At 39.3% G+C, this 19,110-nt stretch overlaps 1 protein-coding gene and 1 long non-coding RNA gene across 4 annotated transcripts in view; one reads left to right on the top strand and one right to left on the bottom strand.

Annotated features, from left to right (window-relative positions):
• UMAD1 (UBAP1-MVB12-associated (UMA) domain containing 1) overlaps nucleotides 1-19,110 on the top strand; it is a 201,872-nt gene that overhangs the window by 123,624 nt on the left and 59,138 nt on the right. For 2 of the 3 annotated variants that reach the window (XM_081800504.1, XM_081800505.1), the window contains one exon: nucleotides 13,352-13,425. In XM_081800504.1, coding sequence (XP_081656630.1) covers nucleotides 13,352-13,425 — 74 coding nt within the window. Of the gene's footprint in view, nucleotides 1-6,073; nucleotides 6,692-13,351; nucleotides 13,426-19,110 lie in introns of those variants that run through there. The other variant, XM_031031422.2, reaches the window with a different exon arrangement.
• Nucleotides 1,180-13,355, bottom strand: LOC145716557 (uncharacterized). Its single transcript, XR_014139328.1, has 2 exons — nucleotides 11,415-13,355; nucleotides 1,180-8,677 (listed from the first exon to the last, which is right to left on the bottom strand). It is a non-coding gene; the product is annotated as an uncharacterized LOC145716557 (long non-coding RNA).

Below are 19,110 nucleotides of genomic sequence, written 5' to 3'. Positions count from 1 at the left end.
TCAGTTGGTTAAGCGACTGCCTTCGGCTCAGGTCATGATCCTGGAGTCCCGGGATCGAGTCCCGCATCGGGCTCCCTGCTCGGCAGGGAGTCTGCTTCTCCCTCTGACCCTCCTCCCTCTCATGCTTTCTGTATCTCATTCTCTCTGTCTCAAATAAATAAATAAAAAATCTTTAAAAAAAAAAAAAAAAAAAAAGAAAGACATGGATGGATGCATAGATGGATAGGTAGATGGATAGGTAGGCAGGCTGACTGACTTTAAAAAAAAAAGTTCTACCCATAAATACTAGGAAATAACAGCACTAGCTCATCAATCCGATAGGGAAACAGATATGTGGATAGTCAGAAATGATGGATATGCCCCCAAATTATTTATTTTAACTTTGGAATGTGTTGTAGCACAACCCTTTGGGCTGCTATAACAAAATACCAAAGACTGGGTAGTTTATAAACAACAGAAATTTGTCACAATACTGTAGGCTAGAGAGTTCAAGATCGAGGCACCAGCATGGTCGCTTTCTGGTGAGGGCCCTCTTCCTGGTTCAGAGCAGGTGTCTGGCCCCCATGTGCTCACATGGTGAAAGGGGCTAGGGAGGGGTCTCTTGTATAAAGCACTAATCCCATTCCTGAAGGCTCTACCATCGTGACCTAAGCACCTCCCGAAGTCCCCACCTCCTAATACCATCATCTTTGAGGGTTAGGATTTCAACATATGAATTTTGAGGGAACACATTCAGACCATAGAATATTTCTGTTGTCTACTCATGTTTGAATATGCGTCCATTTACTGTTTTGAGAACTCAGGGCCTAAACCAACCCGTTCTCCAGCTCTTTATCCTACTACTTCTGTATACGGCCTCCCTGTCTGAGAAACTTCTTACTAAGTCCACTATTTGCTATTATCTTGGAATCAGGCTTAACAAGAAACCGTATTCTTTATGCTTTTCTTTCCGATGTCTTTTGCCCTGTCATGCATAAGTAGATGCATGGTCTACAGACCAATTGGCACTGTACAGAGAAGTAAGCATATAGTATTTTCCTCCTCAGGAAGCCTTGGTGGGAGAGCTACTTTTCCCTCTTCCTCTTCGATTGGAATTGCCACGTGCTCTGGTTTCCAGGACCCTTCTCTGGCAAGGGTTGATGTGCCTCCTAGTATTGTGAAGAGAGAGAATCTGATAGCCACAGGAGGGAGGTTTGCTTTATTAAAGTCTTGAGGTGGGTAAGGTAGGTGAGTGGGAGAAGAGAAGGAATTTGATTGAGACAGGTTGATTGGAATGAAGCAACTACTCTGGGACTTTGAATAACAGAGCTTGTTGGGTTAATATGTTTGTCTTTCTGTCCTAGTCCTTTAAGCCTTAAAAAAAAAAAAAAGAGAAGTTGTTTGAGATTGGACCTTTTTTTTTTTAATGTATTGCAATTAGGCACATGTCCAGATGAATCCTAATTTCACTAAACCCACCCTTAGAAGACTATTGATTTTATTTGAAATCACTGAGTCATGAAGATATAAATATATAGTGAGGACTTAATAAACGAACTCTGATTTCAAGAATATCAAATGTATGAATACTGTGGCATTAGGTAGTAATAAATTAGAAATATAAGTTTAAAGCACATAAACCACATGCAATTTTCGTAACTTTAAAATGGCTTATGGTTTTACTGTTTAACCGGTCTTGAAACGAGTGATTTCTTCTTTACAAACTGAAAGAACTGTAAGATTTTTTTTTGAACATTACAACTATTTTGAGACTTTTTTTTATCACAAATATGTTGTTATGTATTCTAATGGGATACTATGTTTTTGGGTTTTTTAACTTATTTGGGGGGACCTTTTTTTGAAGAAGGTATTTTAAAAATAAATACACATCAGTGGCAAAAACTTAAAAATACAGCATTAAATACAGTAAGATAAATAAAAATATTTTATCAGAATTCCTTTGGAATCCCAGCTACCACTTCTATTTCATGCCATTATCTCAGACTCACTGTAACTGCATAGAACCCAGTAAAATCTCTTCTCTGGTTTCAAAACCGCTATTGACTCTTTGTCCTTTTTGTTCTACCCTCAACAAACTGCTGGGAAGTGTTTCCAACTATTTCACAGCTGGTCTACCTCGTCCTTCCTTATTGCTGAAATTCTGTCCAAACTTTACATTGGGGCTGTGCGTATTGATCTCTGCTTAAGCCTTTTGTTCAGCCTCTACCTTTCGCCCAGTTCTCAGTGCTGTGAATAAACTTATTTCCTTTTACCAATCATGGTGCATCCTCTTCAGCTTCTTTTATTTATCCCATAGTTTCATCAGAAATGTATTTGGCTCAGACTATCTGCCACCCTCCTTTTGACAAGGCCATGTTGTCAGTAATGTGTCAGTCAGAAAATCACCATTATCTAAGGGCCTACCATGCACATACTTGGTACCAGCCAACATACTAAATGCTGCAAACATGTGGCAAATAAAATAAACACATCACTGCCTTGGTGGAACTGACAGTCTAGTGGGAACAACAGCTAATTAAACAAGTGAGTGCCTACAATTAAATGACTGCAACTACGTGAAGCGCTTTGGAGAAGAAGAACACATGGGAGCAGGGAAAGGGGCATGGGTTTGGGAGGTTGAAGCTGAGATGTGAAGATTGAATACATATTAGCTGGTTGAGGTCTGGGTTGAGGAATATTTCAGGCAAAGAATGATTTTTGCTCTTCTCATCATCACTTTTCACCCTGTAATGAAGCAGATTCTCATACTGTTTAGCTGAGCCACCTGCTCACCATCATGGATGCTTCTTCCTTCTTAATGGGCTTTTGCCTTTTCACCATTCTGGTTTTGTGCTGTCAACCTATTTTGGAACTCCTGAGGTCAGTGTACCCCAGTTATTAGATTAGGATCTACCAGTAGCAGGCTCTTAAAGTCTGATTTGTCCTCTGCCTCCTACCCTGATACTCTCTTTTTTTTCCCTTCCATTAACTCCATTACTCCCGTAGATGGGATTTCTTTGGGGAATTACAAGTCAGCAGTGGGCACCTTAGAAGTGATTTGTTGATATTGAATACCTTCCTCTAAACACCTGGATTTCATTGTCTGCAACCTCCCCTCCTCATCCTAGTGAATCGGAGTTTAAGGTGATTGCAAAATGTCTCTTCCCTAAAGGAAGTTGAGGTATTTTGCTTTACATCATTAAAGGAAATGCATATTAACTGTGAAGTTGCATACTCTATCATTGTGTTTCATCTGTTTATCCAGTACTTTAGATTTTAGATTTCTTGATTCAAGTTATTCAAAAATTTCAATTTTTTATAACCAGCATTTGAGATTTATTAGTATATTGATACTTACTATCACTAACACCATGTTGTTACCTGGTAATGTAAGTACAAATAAGCTTGCAGATACACATCAACAGAAATGACGTTATTGTACTCATACAGAGTGGCCAAAGTGTGCTCTCCTGACATTGGTTCTTATTTTTTTTTTTTTTTTTTTTTAGTGCAATGCATTGTAATGGGCGGCTGGTCAGACTATTTCTTACAGCCAGGCTCTTTATTGAACCATAACCAATTTTGGGGCAGAGAGACAGAAAACACACAATTTCCTTCACTTGATTTTTCCTTTTTTCTTTAAATATATGTATGTATTAGAAGAACAAGAATATGAAATAAAGACTAATGTATACGAAAACACTTATAATGAAACTAAAATAAATTGTAAAATACAGTATCAGCCAGTAGTACACTTATCTTTAGCTTCCACCATTTTATTGTTCTAAATAGAGGATAACCCATCTTATTTTTTTTTTTTGCTTTAAATCATTGCAAACTTTATTTTAAAGTGTTATTTGAAGAACATATTTTTCACTAGTTAGAAAATTACAAAATACTTGCAAGTTGTTTAAATTCGCTCATCTTGAAATACTGAGCTTATCACTACATAAAAGCTCTTACAAAAGGAAAGGCTATATATAACCCATCTTATTTTAAAAATGGTTTATATCTGGGGAGCCTGGGTGGCTCAGTCAGTTGAGCGTCCGACTCTTGATTTCAGCTCAGGTCATGATCTCAGGGTTGTGAGATCGAGCCCCACATCGGTCTCCTTACTCAGCGGGGAGTCTGCTTGAGATTCTCGCTCTTTCTCTCTCTGCCCCTTCCCCGGCTCGTGCTCTTTCTCTCACTGTCTAAAATAAATAAATCTTTAAAAAAATGTTTTATATTTAATTGTGGTAAAAGATGCATAAGCTCTGCCTTGCAAAACTCAAACTCTAGTACCTGTTGAACATCTTTCCATTCCCCCCTGCCTCCTGCCCTGGCAGCCACCATTCTACTTTCTGTCTCTATGAATTTGGCTATTCTAGGCACCTCATATAAATGGACTCAAAAAGTATTCGTCTTTTTAGGACTGACTTACTTCACTTAGCATAATGTCTTCAAGGTTCATTCATATTGTAGCATGCATCAGAATTTCCTTCCTTTTAAGGCTCAGTAATGTTCCATTGTTGGCATGTGTCACATTTTGTTGGTCCGTTCATCTGTTGATGGACACTTGGATTGCTTCCACCTTTTGGCTCTTGTGTGTGAATGCTGTCATTCTAAACATGGACGTACAGATATTTCTTCAAGATCCTGTTTTCAGTTCTTTGGAGAACTTATCTTCTTGAGCCCCAACCTTCGCACAGAGATACAGACTCTAGCTATTTAAACAATGTGGGAGGGAAGGAGTGAAGGAGGGAGGGGGGGCAGTCATTCCAAAAATTAGGCAGATGGTAATCTGTCTGCCATGTGATGTTATCTAAGTCTGCTTTGGTGTTTCTCAAAGTGTTGTTCGGGAACCAGCTGCAGTAGAATCTCGTGGAATGCCTGCTAAAAGTTTTGATTCTGAGGTGCTTCACCAGAGTTCACAAGTCTGAATGCCTTGTGAGACTCAGGAATTTGCACTCCTGGTGATTCTTACACCCACTGAAATGTGAGATGTACTGCCCCAGTGGCAGGGAGAGGTCTCAGAGTTTTCCTCTGTTTCTGCATATGAAGGCTCTGCTCCCTGCCACTTTCAGCCCCTGCCTTACTTTGGGGCACGTTCATCCCAGGCTATCCCATGACACACTTTCTTTCCCACTCTGTATATTGTAGCCCGACTAAAAGTTTTATAAATGTAACAAAGGATGGCCAGGCCTCAGTTTGCAACCCTAAACTTTGATCTGGGCCCTTTTTTATTCAAGCCCTTTCTTCTTCCTCAGGATGCTAAGTGGTGATTCACTGTTGCCTTCTGCCTGCTTCAGTCAGGGGCCAGTGAACAGGTTAGGACTTCCTTCCTCCCTGGGCCTTGTGGTGTCTAGGTTTACCTGAATTCTTAAAGGAACCAATTCTCTTTTTCTTAAGTGAACATTTTAAATATGACCCAGTGTATTGCAACCCTCGGGACAGTAATTTTACACATTTATGTCATATGACCAAACGACAAGTGTGACCTCTTCAATAAAACCAACCAGGTTCTTCTGCATTTTGAAATCAAACTCTTTGTCTTCATCCAGTTATCACATCATGCCCCCTCATCATATCTGCTGTGAGTGGCTTTGCTTCTCATTGTGATCTGTGATTTGCAGGTGATTCACTGTTTTAAATATCAACTTTTCTTCAAATAATGAAGAGAAATATTCTCTTCAAACTTTTGGGTGACGCAAGAGCATGTTTAATATTTGACTTCCAGTTAAAAGTAATGATACTAATGACTTTTTTTTTTTTTTTAAATGAAAGGAGCTGTGGAGGGAGTAGGGGCAAAGCCATGGTTAGGAATTTTGGTTTTGTAATAGCTAGCCACCTTTTTCACAGAATTTCTATTCCTTAACTGATTGGGTACTCCCATAATTTTTAGTTTTTGGCTCATTTCTACAGCCAGTTTTTGTGACTTGCATTTGCTCCGTTGAAGTCCCTTCTAGGAAAATGTAAATGATGTGAGGGCGGGGATAGGATTGCACTAGTTCACACGGTGCCCAGCATGATATATGGTACATGGCAGGTGTTTAACAAATATTTCTTGAATGAATGAAACTTAACTTGAAGCTGATTATAATATATTTCATATACTGCTCCCGTTTCTGCTAGAGATTTTCTTTGTGGTTTTCTACCACACTAAACACCCCCCCCTTTTTTTTTTTAATCAGTCTAAGAACTCAAATTTCAAGAGATTGAGAAGATTACCTGCCTAATATCTCTGATTGGACCAACCGATGCTGTGTTTGAAACACACATTTGATCTCATGGGATCACTTATTTTTCTATGTTGAGAACTGACTGAGCAGAACTCCTTACACCAACCAGTAATTTCACAAGTTTATTCTTTTGGTTGGAAAGGAGACAACACTCCTGACAGTGAGTGACGTGATGTCAATACATCTCCAACCTAAGTTGCATTATTAGTGATAGATCAGTGCCATCATTTTACCCACAACAGGCAGCACATTTGAGTCTGTGTCTCAGGATACCAGATAACCTAGGAGAGTGAGCCTACTCTTTTCTCTTTACAAAGTTTGGCTTCAAGCCATACACACTGAAAATCCTTTTTGTGTCAGTGCTGTTTGTTTTCACAGAGCCTGTAGAACCTGTTGTCCGTGGAGGGCTCAGAGCGGCCCTTTATGGAGCTTTCTTTCAGCAGCATTCTGGGATCCAGAGTCAGGAATGGTCAGCCGAACTTACTCTCACAGTATGTAAGTTTACTCTGATTTTGGAAAGATAGTAACAGAAATCCTTTGAAGAAGATTTGTACGGCATGATGCAATATTGTACAAAATTAATTGGGGGGGGGGATCTTTTGTGTTTCTAGTCTTCCAGTCCAAAAGTAAGAATGCCTGGGTTTAAAGTGTTAAAGCTCATAGTGTTAAAGCTGAATGGATGTTTTTGGTTGCTTTAAGATCTTCCAGAAAAATTACTACCCATAGCTACAAAGCAACAAGACTCAGACCTAAAGACATCCTTGGAATCCTAGGACAAGTTAATTAAGAGCAGGCAGTAGGACTGATCAGTGGGTCTGACCTCAGTTGGATTTGCTGATATTCCTACTTTCCTGAGTAAACGTGTTTCACTGTTCATGTGCCCCCAGGCTTTTAAAGGAGTAAGCAAGGTTTTAACTGTGTGATTTTAACAGCAGTCAGAAAATTAAAATCTAACATGATGCCTACCTAAAGGTTGTATATCAATATGTATTAAAAGTAAGATCCACATTAATATAAAAAGTAGATTGCCGGTTCTGTTGAACCCTTAGATTTTTTTTTCATGTTTTAACATTCATTTATAATTCCTTCTTTTTATAAGCCCTTGGTAAGTATGTATATAGAACCGTCTTTCTTCTCCACCCCCCTCACCACACCCGCCACAGTCAAATCAACAGATGTTTATCAAGTATTCACTTCATTGTCAGAATGATGCCATTGAGTTAGTTGTAGTCCATCCTTAGCGAATCTGGGGTGTAATAATTTTGGTGTGCTAATTTAATATATTCTTGGTGTCATTTTAATTTGCTTTTCTTTCATCCCTAGTCAGCTTGAACCTTTTCCCATTTTTGTTTGCTAACTTCGTTCCTCCCTCCCCGGCTTAGCTGTTCCTCTTGGCTCTTTTCCTCATGGGATTACAACAATTGCCATCAGAATCCTGACCTGACAGCAGCGGGCTCCTGGGCAGGACATGTCTTCAGCAATTAGTATTTTTGCTTTCTGTCTCTTCTTCCTTTCTTCATTATAGTGGAAAACGGGGAGTAAAATGGATAGTATGGGAAACTGTGGAAGGGAAAACTAAACTAAACTGGAGGAGACTCCAATGTAAAGTGTATTAAGCTGAGTTGGATAACTCAGGTTTTGATAAGTAATGGGAAGCAGCATGAGATTATGTAATGATTTGGCATTGTCGGCGGACTTGGACTCCAACAGCAGGCCTGCCATTCTTGCGTGGATAGAATAAAGCCTACCTCATGGCGCTGCCAAGAGCACTAAATGAGATAACACGCGAGGGCCTCTCCTGTCCTCTCTCCTTTGCAGGGGTACCGGCAACAGCCCCGTGACAAGGGCAGGAGGACACCAGCACTGAAGACGAAACCTTTATCTTGCCCCAACTCCGCCCCCTTCTTCCCTGCCCTTAGCATTGAACGTGTTTTCTCAGTCTTGAACGTGTTTTCTCAGTCTAGTCTTCATAGCAGCCTTATTATGTATCATTATTCCCATTTTTCTGATGAGGAAATTGAGGCTCTGAGAAGTTAAGTACCTTGCCCAAGGTCATGGATTTGGTAAAGGATTGAGGTCGAGTTCCGTCAGCTTCCAGAGCCATTCCCTCGCCACAGTGCCAGGCTGCCTTGTATAATGAGTGTGTGACTGACGAATGAAAAGGAGTTAATGGAATGCCCATTCCACTGTTCTTTCCACTACTTCACTTGGTGAATGACTAATAAGCAAGCACTCCCAGAGGGTATTTGCATTTTAAAAGAGGAGCTCATTAACCCTAATGAATCTCTAATTGGTGGAATATGCGGGGGAGATATTTCTGCTCACTTGGGCTTCTCCTGTGTCTTCAAGGTGCCTGGTTCCCCTGTTCTCCTCCATGGATCGTCAGCTGTTCTAGAATCAGAATGATGTAGTAGAATGCAGTCACATACTGCTAGTCCGCCCCAAATGCCATCGAATGAATTGATGGGAAAAGATGGCTGTGAAAAGATAGCGAAAGGAAAATAGGTGTAGGTTAGCACTGAGGAAGATGAATGTCAAAAGCTGAATAACAAATTTGACAATTTTGAGGGTCTTCTGAAGAATCGGGTAAGAATAATACATTTCATAATCAATTTTAACTTCAGAAACATCTATCAGCATTTTGCATAGTGTATTCATAGACCTCTGTAAGATACCCTCTTAATGGGTATCGGGTGAATAAAATGCTCCATAGTCAAATATATTGTGGAAAAAGTTTTAAAGTTTCTTTCCTTTTTTTTTTTTTTTTTTTTTTTTTAAGAGGGAGAGAGTGCAGGGAGGGGCAAAGGGAGAGCGAGAATCCCAAGCAGGCTCCGTGCCCAGCATGGAGCCCAATGTGCGGCTCGATCTTAGGACCCTGAGATCATGACCTGAGCTGAAATCAAGAGTCAGACACTTAACCAACTGAGCCACCCAGGCGCCCTTAAAGATTCTTTACTAGAAGAATTTCTCCGAGCCTCTAATATGTTTAAGTGCATTGGAAATCAACGGGAAGGGAATGCATTCTGCAGATTTTCCTTATACTTTTGACCATAGAAATCTTTTTTCCATGTGAACCCCTCAAAAGTAGTATTTTGTGGACTGTATTCTGAGAAATGCAGTTCTATATAATTCTTCTCTAGTTAAAAGAAAGAAAACAGTTTTCTGTATTCACAGCTTTTCATATTTAGGTAGGCTCCAGCCCTGTCCATATCAGCCCATTCCCCATCCTTTTAGACCCTAGGGCCTTCCAATAGTAACCCATCTTCTCCAGATAAGATCTAATCAATTTAGGGGGAAAAAAACCCCCACCAAATAGAGACCAAATTCTCATCTTTATTGCCTAGTAAACTGGTGTTGAAGAATGTGGCTTCTTCCATCAAGGACCAAATGGATTTCTGAACACCAGGCTTATATTGAGCTCCATTCAGTTACAGAAAATGCTGGGCTGGGGCAGGCTTTCCCAGGTGGGAGGAGGTACCCGTGGAGCGACAGAGCAGACAGCAACGTGCTGTCTATTGTCCTCCCATTCTCAAGAGAAGGGGAAGAATTAGGGCAGAACCACATGTGCAAAGCCCCCAAAATTACCAAGCCATGGATTAGAGAGTGGAGGGAGGCCTTGGCTTAATGTTAGTGGAGCTTCCTCCACATTGAAGGAGACCTAAGGAGTGAAGGAACTCCCTCACCCCCTCTCTTGTCAAGACAAGTCTCCTTTGGGTAACCCAAGTAGGCAATAGGGTTCCTCTCCTTTTCTCACTCTTCACCACCATTTCTCCCCACCCTTGACCCAATTCACCCAGTAGATTAGGATCATAATGATACTCTAATGACCATCCCTTGCTTGTTTCCTCATATAACTCAAACATAATTCAGCCTTTTATCCTAGAAAAGGTGGAATACATATAGTCTCTAGAATGGGATCAGGAAGGGCACCCGGCTGGCTCAGTCAGTAAAGCATGCAACTCTGATCTCAGGGTCGTGAGTTCGAGCCCCACGTTGAGCATAGTGATAATTTAATAAAAAAAAAAAAAAAAAAAAAAACAGGGATCAGGAAACTACAGCCTGAAACTTGTTTTTATAAATAAATTTTATCAGAACACAGCCACATTCATTGGTTTATATATTGTTTATGACTGTTTTCAGCCACAAAGGTAGAGTTGAGAATTTTGTGACAGAAACCATAGGACCCATGAAGTCTAAAATGTTTATTATCTAGCACTTTACTGGAAAAATTTGCAAATCCCTAATCCCAGAGGGTTGGACCAGCACAAGATCCTGCATTCAGAGCTCCCTTTCGCATCCGTGGGCCCTTCTCTTCACCACTCTCTCAGACTTGATTCCTCCACCTTTGCCCACATCCGTTGGAACCTTCTACCAGACCGGAGAGTCCCTAGAAATGTCAGAAGACTAGGTTCTGCCCCCACTGTGACTGCCTTCTACCTGGGAGACTTGGGGCAAGTCCCTGAGTGCCTCTGCCCCTAGGGGTTCTAGTCTTCTTTATAAACAGCTGACTCGCAAATGAAAAATTTTAATCTATCCAGTGTATAAATCAGAGTTAATGGACAATTTGAAAACTAAAGTACCTTATTCCACATTTGTCACATGCGTCTTTGTTTATTGTTGAAGTATCTAACTTTTGTGTGGGTTATAAAAAATTAGAGAAAATAACTGAATGTTTCTCATGATAAAATAATTCTTCAGTGGGAAGGAAAAACCTTCAAAAATTATATTTCATTGTGACCTGTTCTTTTCTGTTTGTGGTTTGAGCAGTTTTCATTTTGTGCCTTTGTTTATAGAGAATAATCTCGCAGATGGCATTTTTCCTTGTAATCAGTTATTGTCCTATCTGAGTCATCGCCAGACGTGGCATTTCAGTAAATAGTGATTCTACAGTCGCTTCCAGGCAGATGTGTTGTGTGATGTCAGGAACACTGGCTGATAACCTTTCTGGTTATTCAAGCAGTAGGGAGAAATGGAGAAAGCATCACACAGACACACAGCTTGAAGTCAGAAAATGGCCAAGTAAGCCCGGACTTCGTGTTGAATGACTTTAGCTAAATACAGTGTTTGTGTGCCTATGGGATAGAGCAATAATCATTCAAAAAGGTAGAAACTCTTGAGTAAATGACCTTTTGTATTGGACAATATATATTGTAAGAATCAGGCTTGTGAGTCCTTAAACACACTCTGACCGCATTGTGTAGGGCCTTGCATTACCTCGGCTCCTTGGGCTGCTGTGCCCTCACGTCGTTAGCCAAGCCAACTAAACTCCTCTGGCATCTGTTTTGCCACCTGTAAACTGGGGGTTGATGATCTTGTCCCTAACTTTCAGAGAGAAGAGAGATTTCTGAAAAGCAGGTTCTCCTCGATCTGCAAATAAATGGTCAGTTTAAACAAGCATTTGCAAAATCAATCAAAATAGTTTGACATGTTAGGTCACAAAAGTAGTTTGATGTAAATGTTTCACTTAACAGTTATTAACTTTATTATCCTATAGACATAACCCAAAAGTTCCTGATGTTTTTGTTTTAGTATGATGGTTTTTTTTCTTATAAGTAATCGTTAACTGTTCTTAAAATCTAATAAGTTATGCCACAATCATGGATCCCTAGAAGCAGTACACCCTAGTGGTACTTAATACAGCTGCCTTTTAAGTTTAACAAGTATGTTTTAGAAGGACATTAACTGTATGCTCAAATATAGCTTTTATTACATACCATTTAATATTTTATCTCAGTTTTATGAACTAGAAAGTATAAAGAAAAGTTCACTGATTTATTCAGCTAGTATTTATTGAACACCCATTATGTGGTAGGTCTTGCCAACGATAATAATGTTGCACATAGCTGAGAACAGAGCTTATAAGCTAGAATATGCATTGATTGATGTGCTTGCATTTTATTTTATTTTTTAAAGATTTATTTATTAATTTTAGAAACAGTAGGGGAGGGACAGAGGAAGAGGGAGAGAGAGAGAGAGAATCTTAAGCAGGCGCCACACCCAGCCGGGAGCCTGACGCAGGGCTCAATCTCATGACCCTGAGATCATGACCTAAGCCAAAAGCAAGAGTCGGACCCTTAACCAACTGAGCCACCCAGGAGCCCCATAATTCTTCATGATTTTAGAATTTAACAGGTTTATTTAATTCCTTAAAATTTCAATGAGGCTCTTCCTTGATTATCGGCAATGGTATGCTGAACTTTTGTGTTTCATAAAAAAAGTTAAGCTCAGCCAGGACTTGCATACTTTGTTATCTCCAATCAGGACTTATGACCTTCCTTATTAACAAATTCCTAACCTTTAGTGTTGGCCAAGTCATCATCTATGAATTTTGTAATCTTCCCTGTTGTAGACATTCCTGAGCTGGCTTAATTTTACGGGAAGTGCAGTTTACAAATTACTAAATCAAGCTCTCATTAATTGTTTCTTTACCTACCATGTGTTAATCACAGATCATTAGTGATAGTTAATAAATTAAAGTAGGCCATTAAGAAATTAAATTATGCTTATACTTACCTATGTTTGTGTCTGTCCTATGTCCTTGGAGCCAGCCTAGTTACCAACTTCATTTAGTAATATAACCCACCAGGCATCAGCCTTAGGAATCAAAGTATTAACCAAAGGCTAATTTATGAATCTGTTCGTTGTTCTTGCCTTCTGTAAAGATTGTTTGATGTTTGGTTAACTATTACATGCAAATATACATATCTACTCTGAGGCAAATCTACAGACACACAAGTAAACACTATAATGAGTAAACCTTATTTAAAAAACTAACTTGGAGGACAGTTATTCATATTACAAAGACTTTTAATTTGAAAATAATTTGCTGTATCTTCCTTAAGTCATAAGCTTTCCTAGTTTATTTGAAATATGACTTGATTTTCAAAATACGAATTTTTCCAGAGTAAACGTCTATAGAAGCAGGATACATCTCTGGTTTAGGTTGTATGTATGTAGATGTATGTATGATTTCTGGAACCTGTATAAAATTATCATTCTTAAAAATTACCTTACTTTGTAACAAAGGAAATAGTAGTTACTTCCATACTGTGAAACGTACAGTAACAAAAGTAATTTTAAATAAATAGAAGACAATTTGGCCTCCAGGGTATGGTAAAGGTTTGTCTTTGTTTTTGTTCTTCTCTTCATAGGAGATACAGAACATGAGCAAAGAAAGGCAGCAAAAGGTAAAACTTCAGAAGCCGAAAGCAGCCAGCCTTTGGAGGTAAGTGAAACTTGGTAAGTCCTTTTGGGGTGAAGCTAACCAGTCAGTATGATTAGATAGTCCTCTGAGGATAAATGGTAACTTCTACTCTTGCTCATGTAGACAGGTGCCTCGGACAGAAAAAGCAGGTGATCTGCTCAAAAGTCAGAGATGGCAGCACAGGGAGTGGTTTCGCCAGGGCTAAGCTTTTCCTAATGCTGGAACTGGAAACTCCCAATTGAAAAAAGAGGAAAAGAGCACCTAAGTTAAAACATTTGAACTATTTTTAATTGAGTGACTATTTTCTAATACATTGGGATAAATAGATAATATATGAAGCTGTCGAGAACGGTTTGCAAATAACCTATTCAGAACTGCATTACATTACCATTTCTGGCATCAAAGTGTACTCCTTGGCGTTCAGTGGCAAGACTAGGGCATTTGTTCTTTTCCACAGGAGAAAATGATTTCTTCCTTGTGGGTACTTCAAAATGTAATTCAGATACTTCCACATACTACGTAGAAACATACCAACATTATTTAATCACTAAAATAATCATTTTTAAGATTTAGGGGGAAGGTTAATTATTAGGGTACAAGAGACATCCATGAATTTTGGAACTTTGTACATGGTGACACACCCCTATTTATATTCTTCTTACAGCACAGGAAGGTATTGCTGCGTACAACTAGAGAGAGGTCAGGGACCTGGCCTGTTTGGTTCATCTCTGTAGCCCTAAAGCCTAGCACAGAATAGGCAGTTGAAAAGATTTGTTAAATGTATGGATGAATACACTCACAGTCAGTCAAGATGAATCTTATCCAGTCTCGTGGTTTTAAATTCTACAAAGAGGCTGATGACTCCCCAAGTATATCTCCGTGAGACCTCTCCCCTGAGCTCCAGACTGTACCCAACTGTCCACATGCCATTTCACTGACAAGTTTCTAGGCAGCTCAACCTTTACGCAACCAGAGAGGACTGGTTGATTCCCAGCCCCAACACCCTGCAGGTTCTCTCTGCTCAGGTTTTCACCATCTCTGTGTAACAGCACCACACCCTCTATACAGTTGTTTAGAATCCAAACCCCTGAGGTGTCCCGGCTCCTCTCTTCCTCACACTCCACATGCAGCCCGTCCCTAAGCCCTGTCACCTGTCCCTTTACAACGGGAATCTGACCCCCTCTCAGCACCAGCACTGACAGAACCCTAGACTGAGTCACCACCCTCACCCTCGCGTTCTTCTCCCTTAAGTCCATTCTCCTACACAGGAGATGGAAATACGAATCAGATCACATCACTCCTTGGCTGAAACCCTGCCTGCGGCACACTGTTAACTAGAATAAATGCTCTCCTATCTCCTTTCTCCCCACACCCACCTCCCAGCTACTGTTCTGTCCCTTGGTCATGTTAAGCTCCTTCCCACCGCAACCTTTGCGTTTGCTCTCCCTTTGTTACCAACGGTCATTCAGGTCTTAGTTCAAATGTCACTTTTCATGACTACCTCAGCTAAAGTGTCTCTTTCCCCCGGTCACTGTCACATAACCCTGTTTTATTTCTTCCATCAAGTTTATTACTTCTCAGATTATTCATTTGTTTACTATCTGCCTCCCCTGACTAGAACAAAAACAGACTCTGTGGGCCTAGAAAAGTGTCTGGTACGTGGAAGGTGCTCAGTAAATACGTGTCAGTGATAATCGAGATTTGCTGTAACGTCATCATCTGCCTGCCAAGTTAAAGGCCTCAGAGTTTCATTTTGACTCACTCTCCTCAATCTCTTTATCAAGTCTATCAAATCTTATTGATTCTGCCTCACAAATATCTTCCAAGTCTGTTTTCTCATTCTCCAACGAGGTCTTCATCTGCTCACTAGACTGTTACTAGATGAGCAGGTTTTGTCACATCAGACCCCCTCCCCCCACCCAATGGCTTGAAACCAGCAGAATAAAGCTTAAAACCAAAATGCTATCCAAACGACACCTCCTTTTTGAACTCTTCTCCCTGCACTCCCAGCCAGAGAGAACCTCCGTGTCCTCGTACCACGTGTGTTGTCCTTATGACTTCACCGAAGTGTCAGTTCCTGGAAGGTGCAGTCTACAGCTTAGCGAACTAGCTTCAGCCACTAACAGACTGTCAGACCCATGTGGTGTGACAGACATGTCCTGTCAATGATTCTGGGATGGATAAAGGAACAAAGCAGCAGTCTTCTGCAAATGCTGTCTTGGGAGTCTCTTCATTAAATCCTCTTTTTCCTCTTACACTATAAACACATAGTTGGTTTTTTTCTCTCTCTTTACCACTATAAAAAGAAAAAAATTTTCTTATTTCTTAGGAGTTACCCATAAAAATCTATTAATTTACATTATTTTTGGCACTCTTACTACATTAGTAAGCAAGGGTGTAATGATTTCAGTTAGTTAAAAAAAAAAAACAGATAGGGGCACCTGGGTGGCTCAGTCGGTTAAGGGTCTGCCTTTGGTTCAGGTCATGATCCCGGGGTCCTGGGATCGAGTCCCATGTCGGGCACCCTGCTCAGCGGGACGTCTGCTTCTCCTTCTCCCTTGCTGTTCTCTCTCTCTCTGTCAAATAAATAAATAAAAATTTTTAAAAAGATACACATCTGATTAAGAAACCGTAACTATTGTACCGAGCAGAAAAGATTCTTGCTATTTTCATTTTTAGTGGCTATACAAGAAATGTTGAAATATTATTTATAATGAGAATATGTTTGGTAAATTAGTGTGGGTTCCATAATGCCTAAAAATAACGCTTTAATTGCCCAAATATAACTCCCTTTTCTAAGGACCCTTTGGAGAAGGTGGCTTTTAGTATATTGAAATAGGTTTTTTGGTGAGTTCAGATAAACATCAAGATTGCCTGCTATTCTCAAGGAATTGTTGGACTTGGGGTGGAGAGGATGTAAATATACATACGACTCTGATTCTTAGCTATAGAAGCAGAAATTCTCAATTGATTCATGGAAAAATTAGAAAGCGCTACAAATCACTATAATAAAAGATGGAATAAAAAATTTCCTTAAACTCCATAACTTCAAAGATAAGTGAGATTTCAGGGAAGGAATAGGTATCATTAGGGAGGGAGAGTGAAGAGAGACCTCAGGCAGTAGGTGAGCTTTGGACCATGAAAGAATTTGTCTTATTATTTACACAATTAATTCCTGTATGATAAATTCCTGTGAAATTCCTTAATGAAATCCTTCAATAAGAACATTTTTAATAAAAACTTAGAAATACAGGGGCAAATCATGGTATGAAATGACTTTCCACACAGGAATCTCAGTGATGGATGATAAAGGGTTAAGAAATGAATGGAACTCGGCGTGTGCCACACTGTAGTTTTGATGGCAGTTAAAATATTTTAAGTAGTCTGTGATATTTTTTCCTTACACTTCATAGCCCAAGTATACTTAAAACATGTGTTCCTCTCCAAATAGAGTCTCTCCCAACATCGTGGAAATTCTAGCATCTAGGCAGAATATAATGTGCAAAAAAAGAGATCTGGTTTGGACATCAAATAAGTTCATTTTTACAGAGGTGGATTATGAGATATCTTCCTGTGTTTACACAAATGACTCTGAAAGGCAGCATATTTATTTGTATTAAGTAATTAGTGGGACTTTTTACTTTGTGAACTGAAAGTAATGTGGCATTCATTTCAGAAAAACATAATTTCTCAGTGTACTTGTCTTCTTCAGTCCCCTTCCCTAAATATTTTAGGGTTTCTCTCAATGATGACTTTAAGTAGTGACTACTGTTTCTACCTTGGTGTTCCTCTATATGATCCCAGAGCATCATCACCTAAAATAGGATAACTTAAGGAAATATTGAACCATCTAGTCATCCAATGTGGTTACTCTCACGCTGCGCTTTAATCCGTGTTTTAAGAGCCACTGGTAGCTTTTAAGAGAGTTCATCCTGTTTTCGGTGCGTAGAGCGTGAGCCCCTATAAGCCCATGTTTGGGCTTATTGAAATGAAAGCCATTAGACTCTAGCACTTGGGGAAAGCGTTATAATTTGGAACAAATTGCAACTGGAGGATTATCCATCTCCTTCTGTTCCTTCTTTTTTTCTTGTTGCCTTTCTGGGTGAATTTTGGTCCTGAGCTGTAATGAGGGTGCCACTACTTACTGTTTCTGCCAGTCTAGGGGCCGGTTACTTACAGCTCGGGGATAAACCCACAGATTCACGGGGGGCCTCGTTTTGAGTTTTTGCCTTTATGACTCCTCTTTTCAGGGAAATAAACATTACAAGTAAGCAAGTAATTAGTCATTATTTTCAAATCATCAGTCATGGCAAGTGTTTTGTATTGTGAAAACTGGAACCATATTAGCTACTAATTTACTAGTGGGCCTATTCTTTTTTGGTTTTGTAGGTATATTTCAAAAGCTATGACTATGTAAATTTCAGGTTCTTTATTTTTTTTTTATTTTTATTTTTTTTTAAAGATTTTATTTATTTATTCATGAGAGACAGAGAGAGAGAGAGGCAGAGGGAGAAGCAGGCTCCCAAGGAGCAGGAAGCCCGATGCGGGACTCGATCCCAGGACCCTGAGATCATGACCTGAGCCGAACGAAGGCAGACGCTTAACCATCTGAGCCACCCAGGCGCCCTCAGGTTCTTTAATTATATCCACTTTTGGTGACTATTAATTTCAACCTCGTTTTAGTAGATACTTTTAGTGTGTATTGAATTTAAATTTCTTTTATTTGTACTACAAAAATTATTTTTATATTTGCATTTAGTTTCAGTTTCCAAGCCTGAGGAATATGTTTATTTAGTTTACTGGCCTAAAGATAACAAAACACAAAAACAAGCCAATAAAAATCTCCCCACAAAACCACAATTCTATTTATATATTTGTCTTGAGTGACAACTAATTCACATATGCATATGGAGACACATATAAAATAATAACTAACAGATGGTATAGCTGCAAAGTAGGATTTATAAAGATTATTATCAGCTGGTGGTATTGAGATACTACTGTGGTTATGCTGACAGAAGACACAAAAATTATTTATAATAATAAACTGTGACACTAATATCCCCCCCAACTTCTGTTAACCAAAGTAGCTTATTGCATATTTAATATAAATTTCTTAATGACGACCTAAAACAATCTTACAGCCAGTTTGTGCTAGGAAATTTAATAGACAGCAATTGCAAAACAGTAATTGAGGTAACCACAACAAAATGCTTGCTAAAATTGTTAAGTGCAGAATACTAGAATCCCTGGAAAGTAAAGTAAATATTTGGGGGACTTTGTTGAGCTCATTTCAAGCATACTTCTCAATGTAGTATGCTGAATCTGTGTGTGTGTCTTTTTAACTTATGTATTTGAAAATAGTTGAGTTACCTGTGGAATTCACAGTTCAGTAATTTAGGAAACAAAAGATTTTTTGTTTGTTTGTTTAGAAAGGCATGGAATGCACATATTAATGAAACATGTCCACTTTTCTTTTAATGTGTTTTTGCACTTCCCTTAAGTCTTTTAACAGAGTGGAGGAGCGTTCAGACTCTGTAGGGATTAATTTCCTTGTTTTTATTTCAGATAGTCATTAAAATGAATGAAAATATCCTTGAGCTTTGTGAATTCCATATGAAAAAGACTTTGGTTGCCATTTCTTAAAAGGGGAGTAAGATGATCTCATTAAAGACTGGGTTCTGTGTAGAAAAGAATCCGGGTCCT

The sequence above is a fragment of the Leptonychotes weddellii genome, chromosome 12, assembly GCF_054177405.1.
Source record: "Leptonychotes weddellii isolate Sample4059 chromosome 12, ASM5417740v2, whole genome shotgun sequence".
In the NCBI taxonomy this organism is placed as follows: domain Eukaryota; kingdom Metazoa; phylum Chordata; class Mammalia; order Carnivora; family Phocidae; genus Leptonychotes; species Leptonychotes weddellii.
The sequence above is the reverse complement of the archived record's forward strand: the minus strand, read 5'-3'. Positions and strand labels throughout refer to the sequence as shown.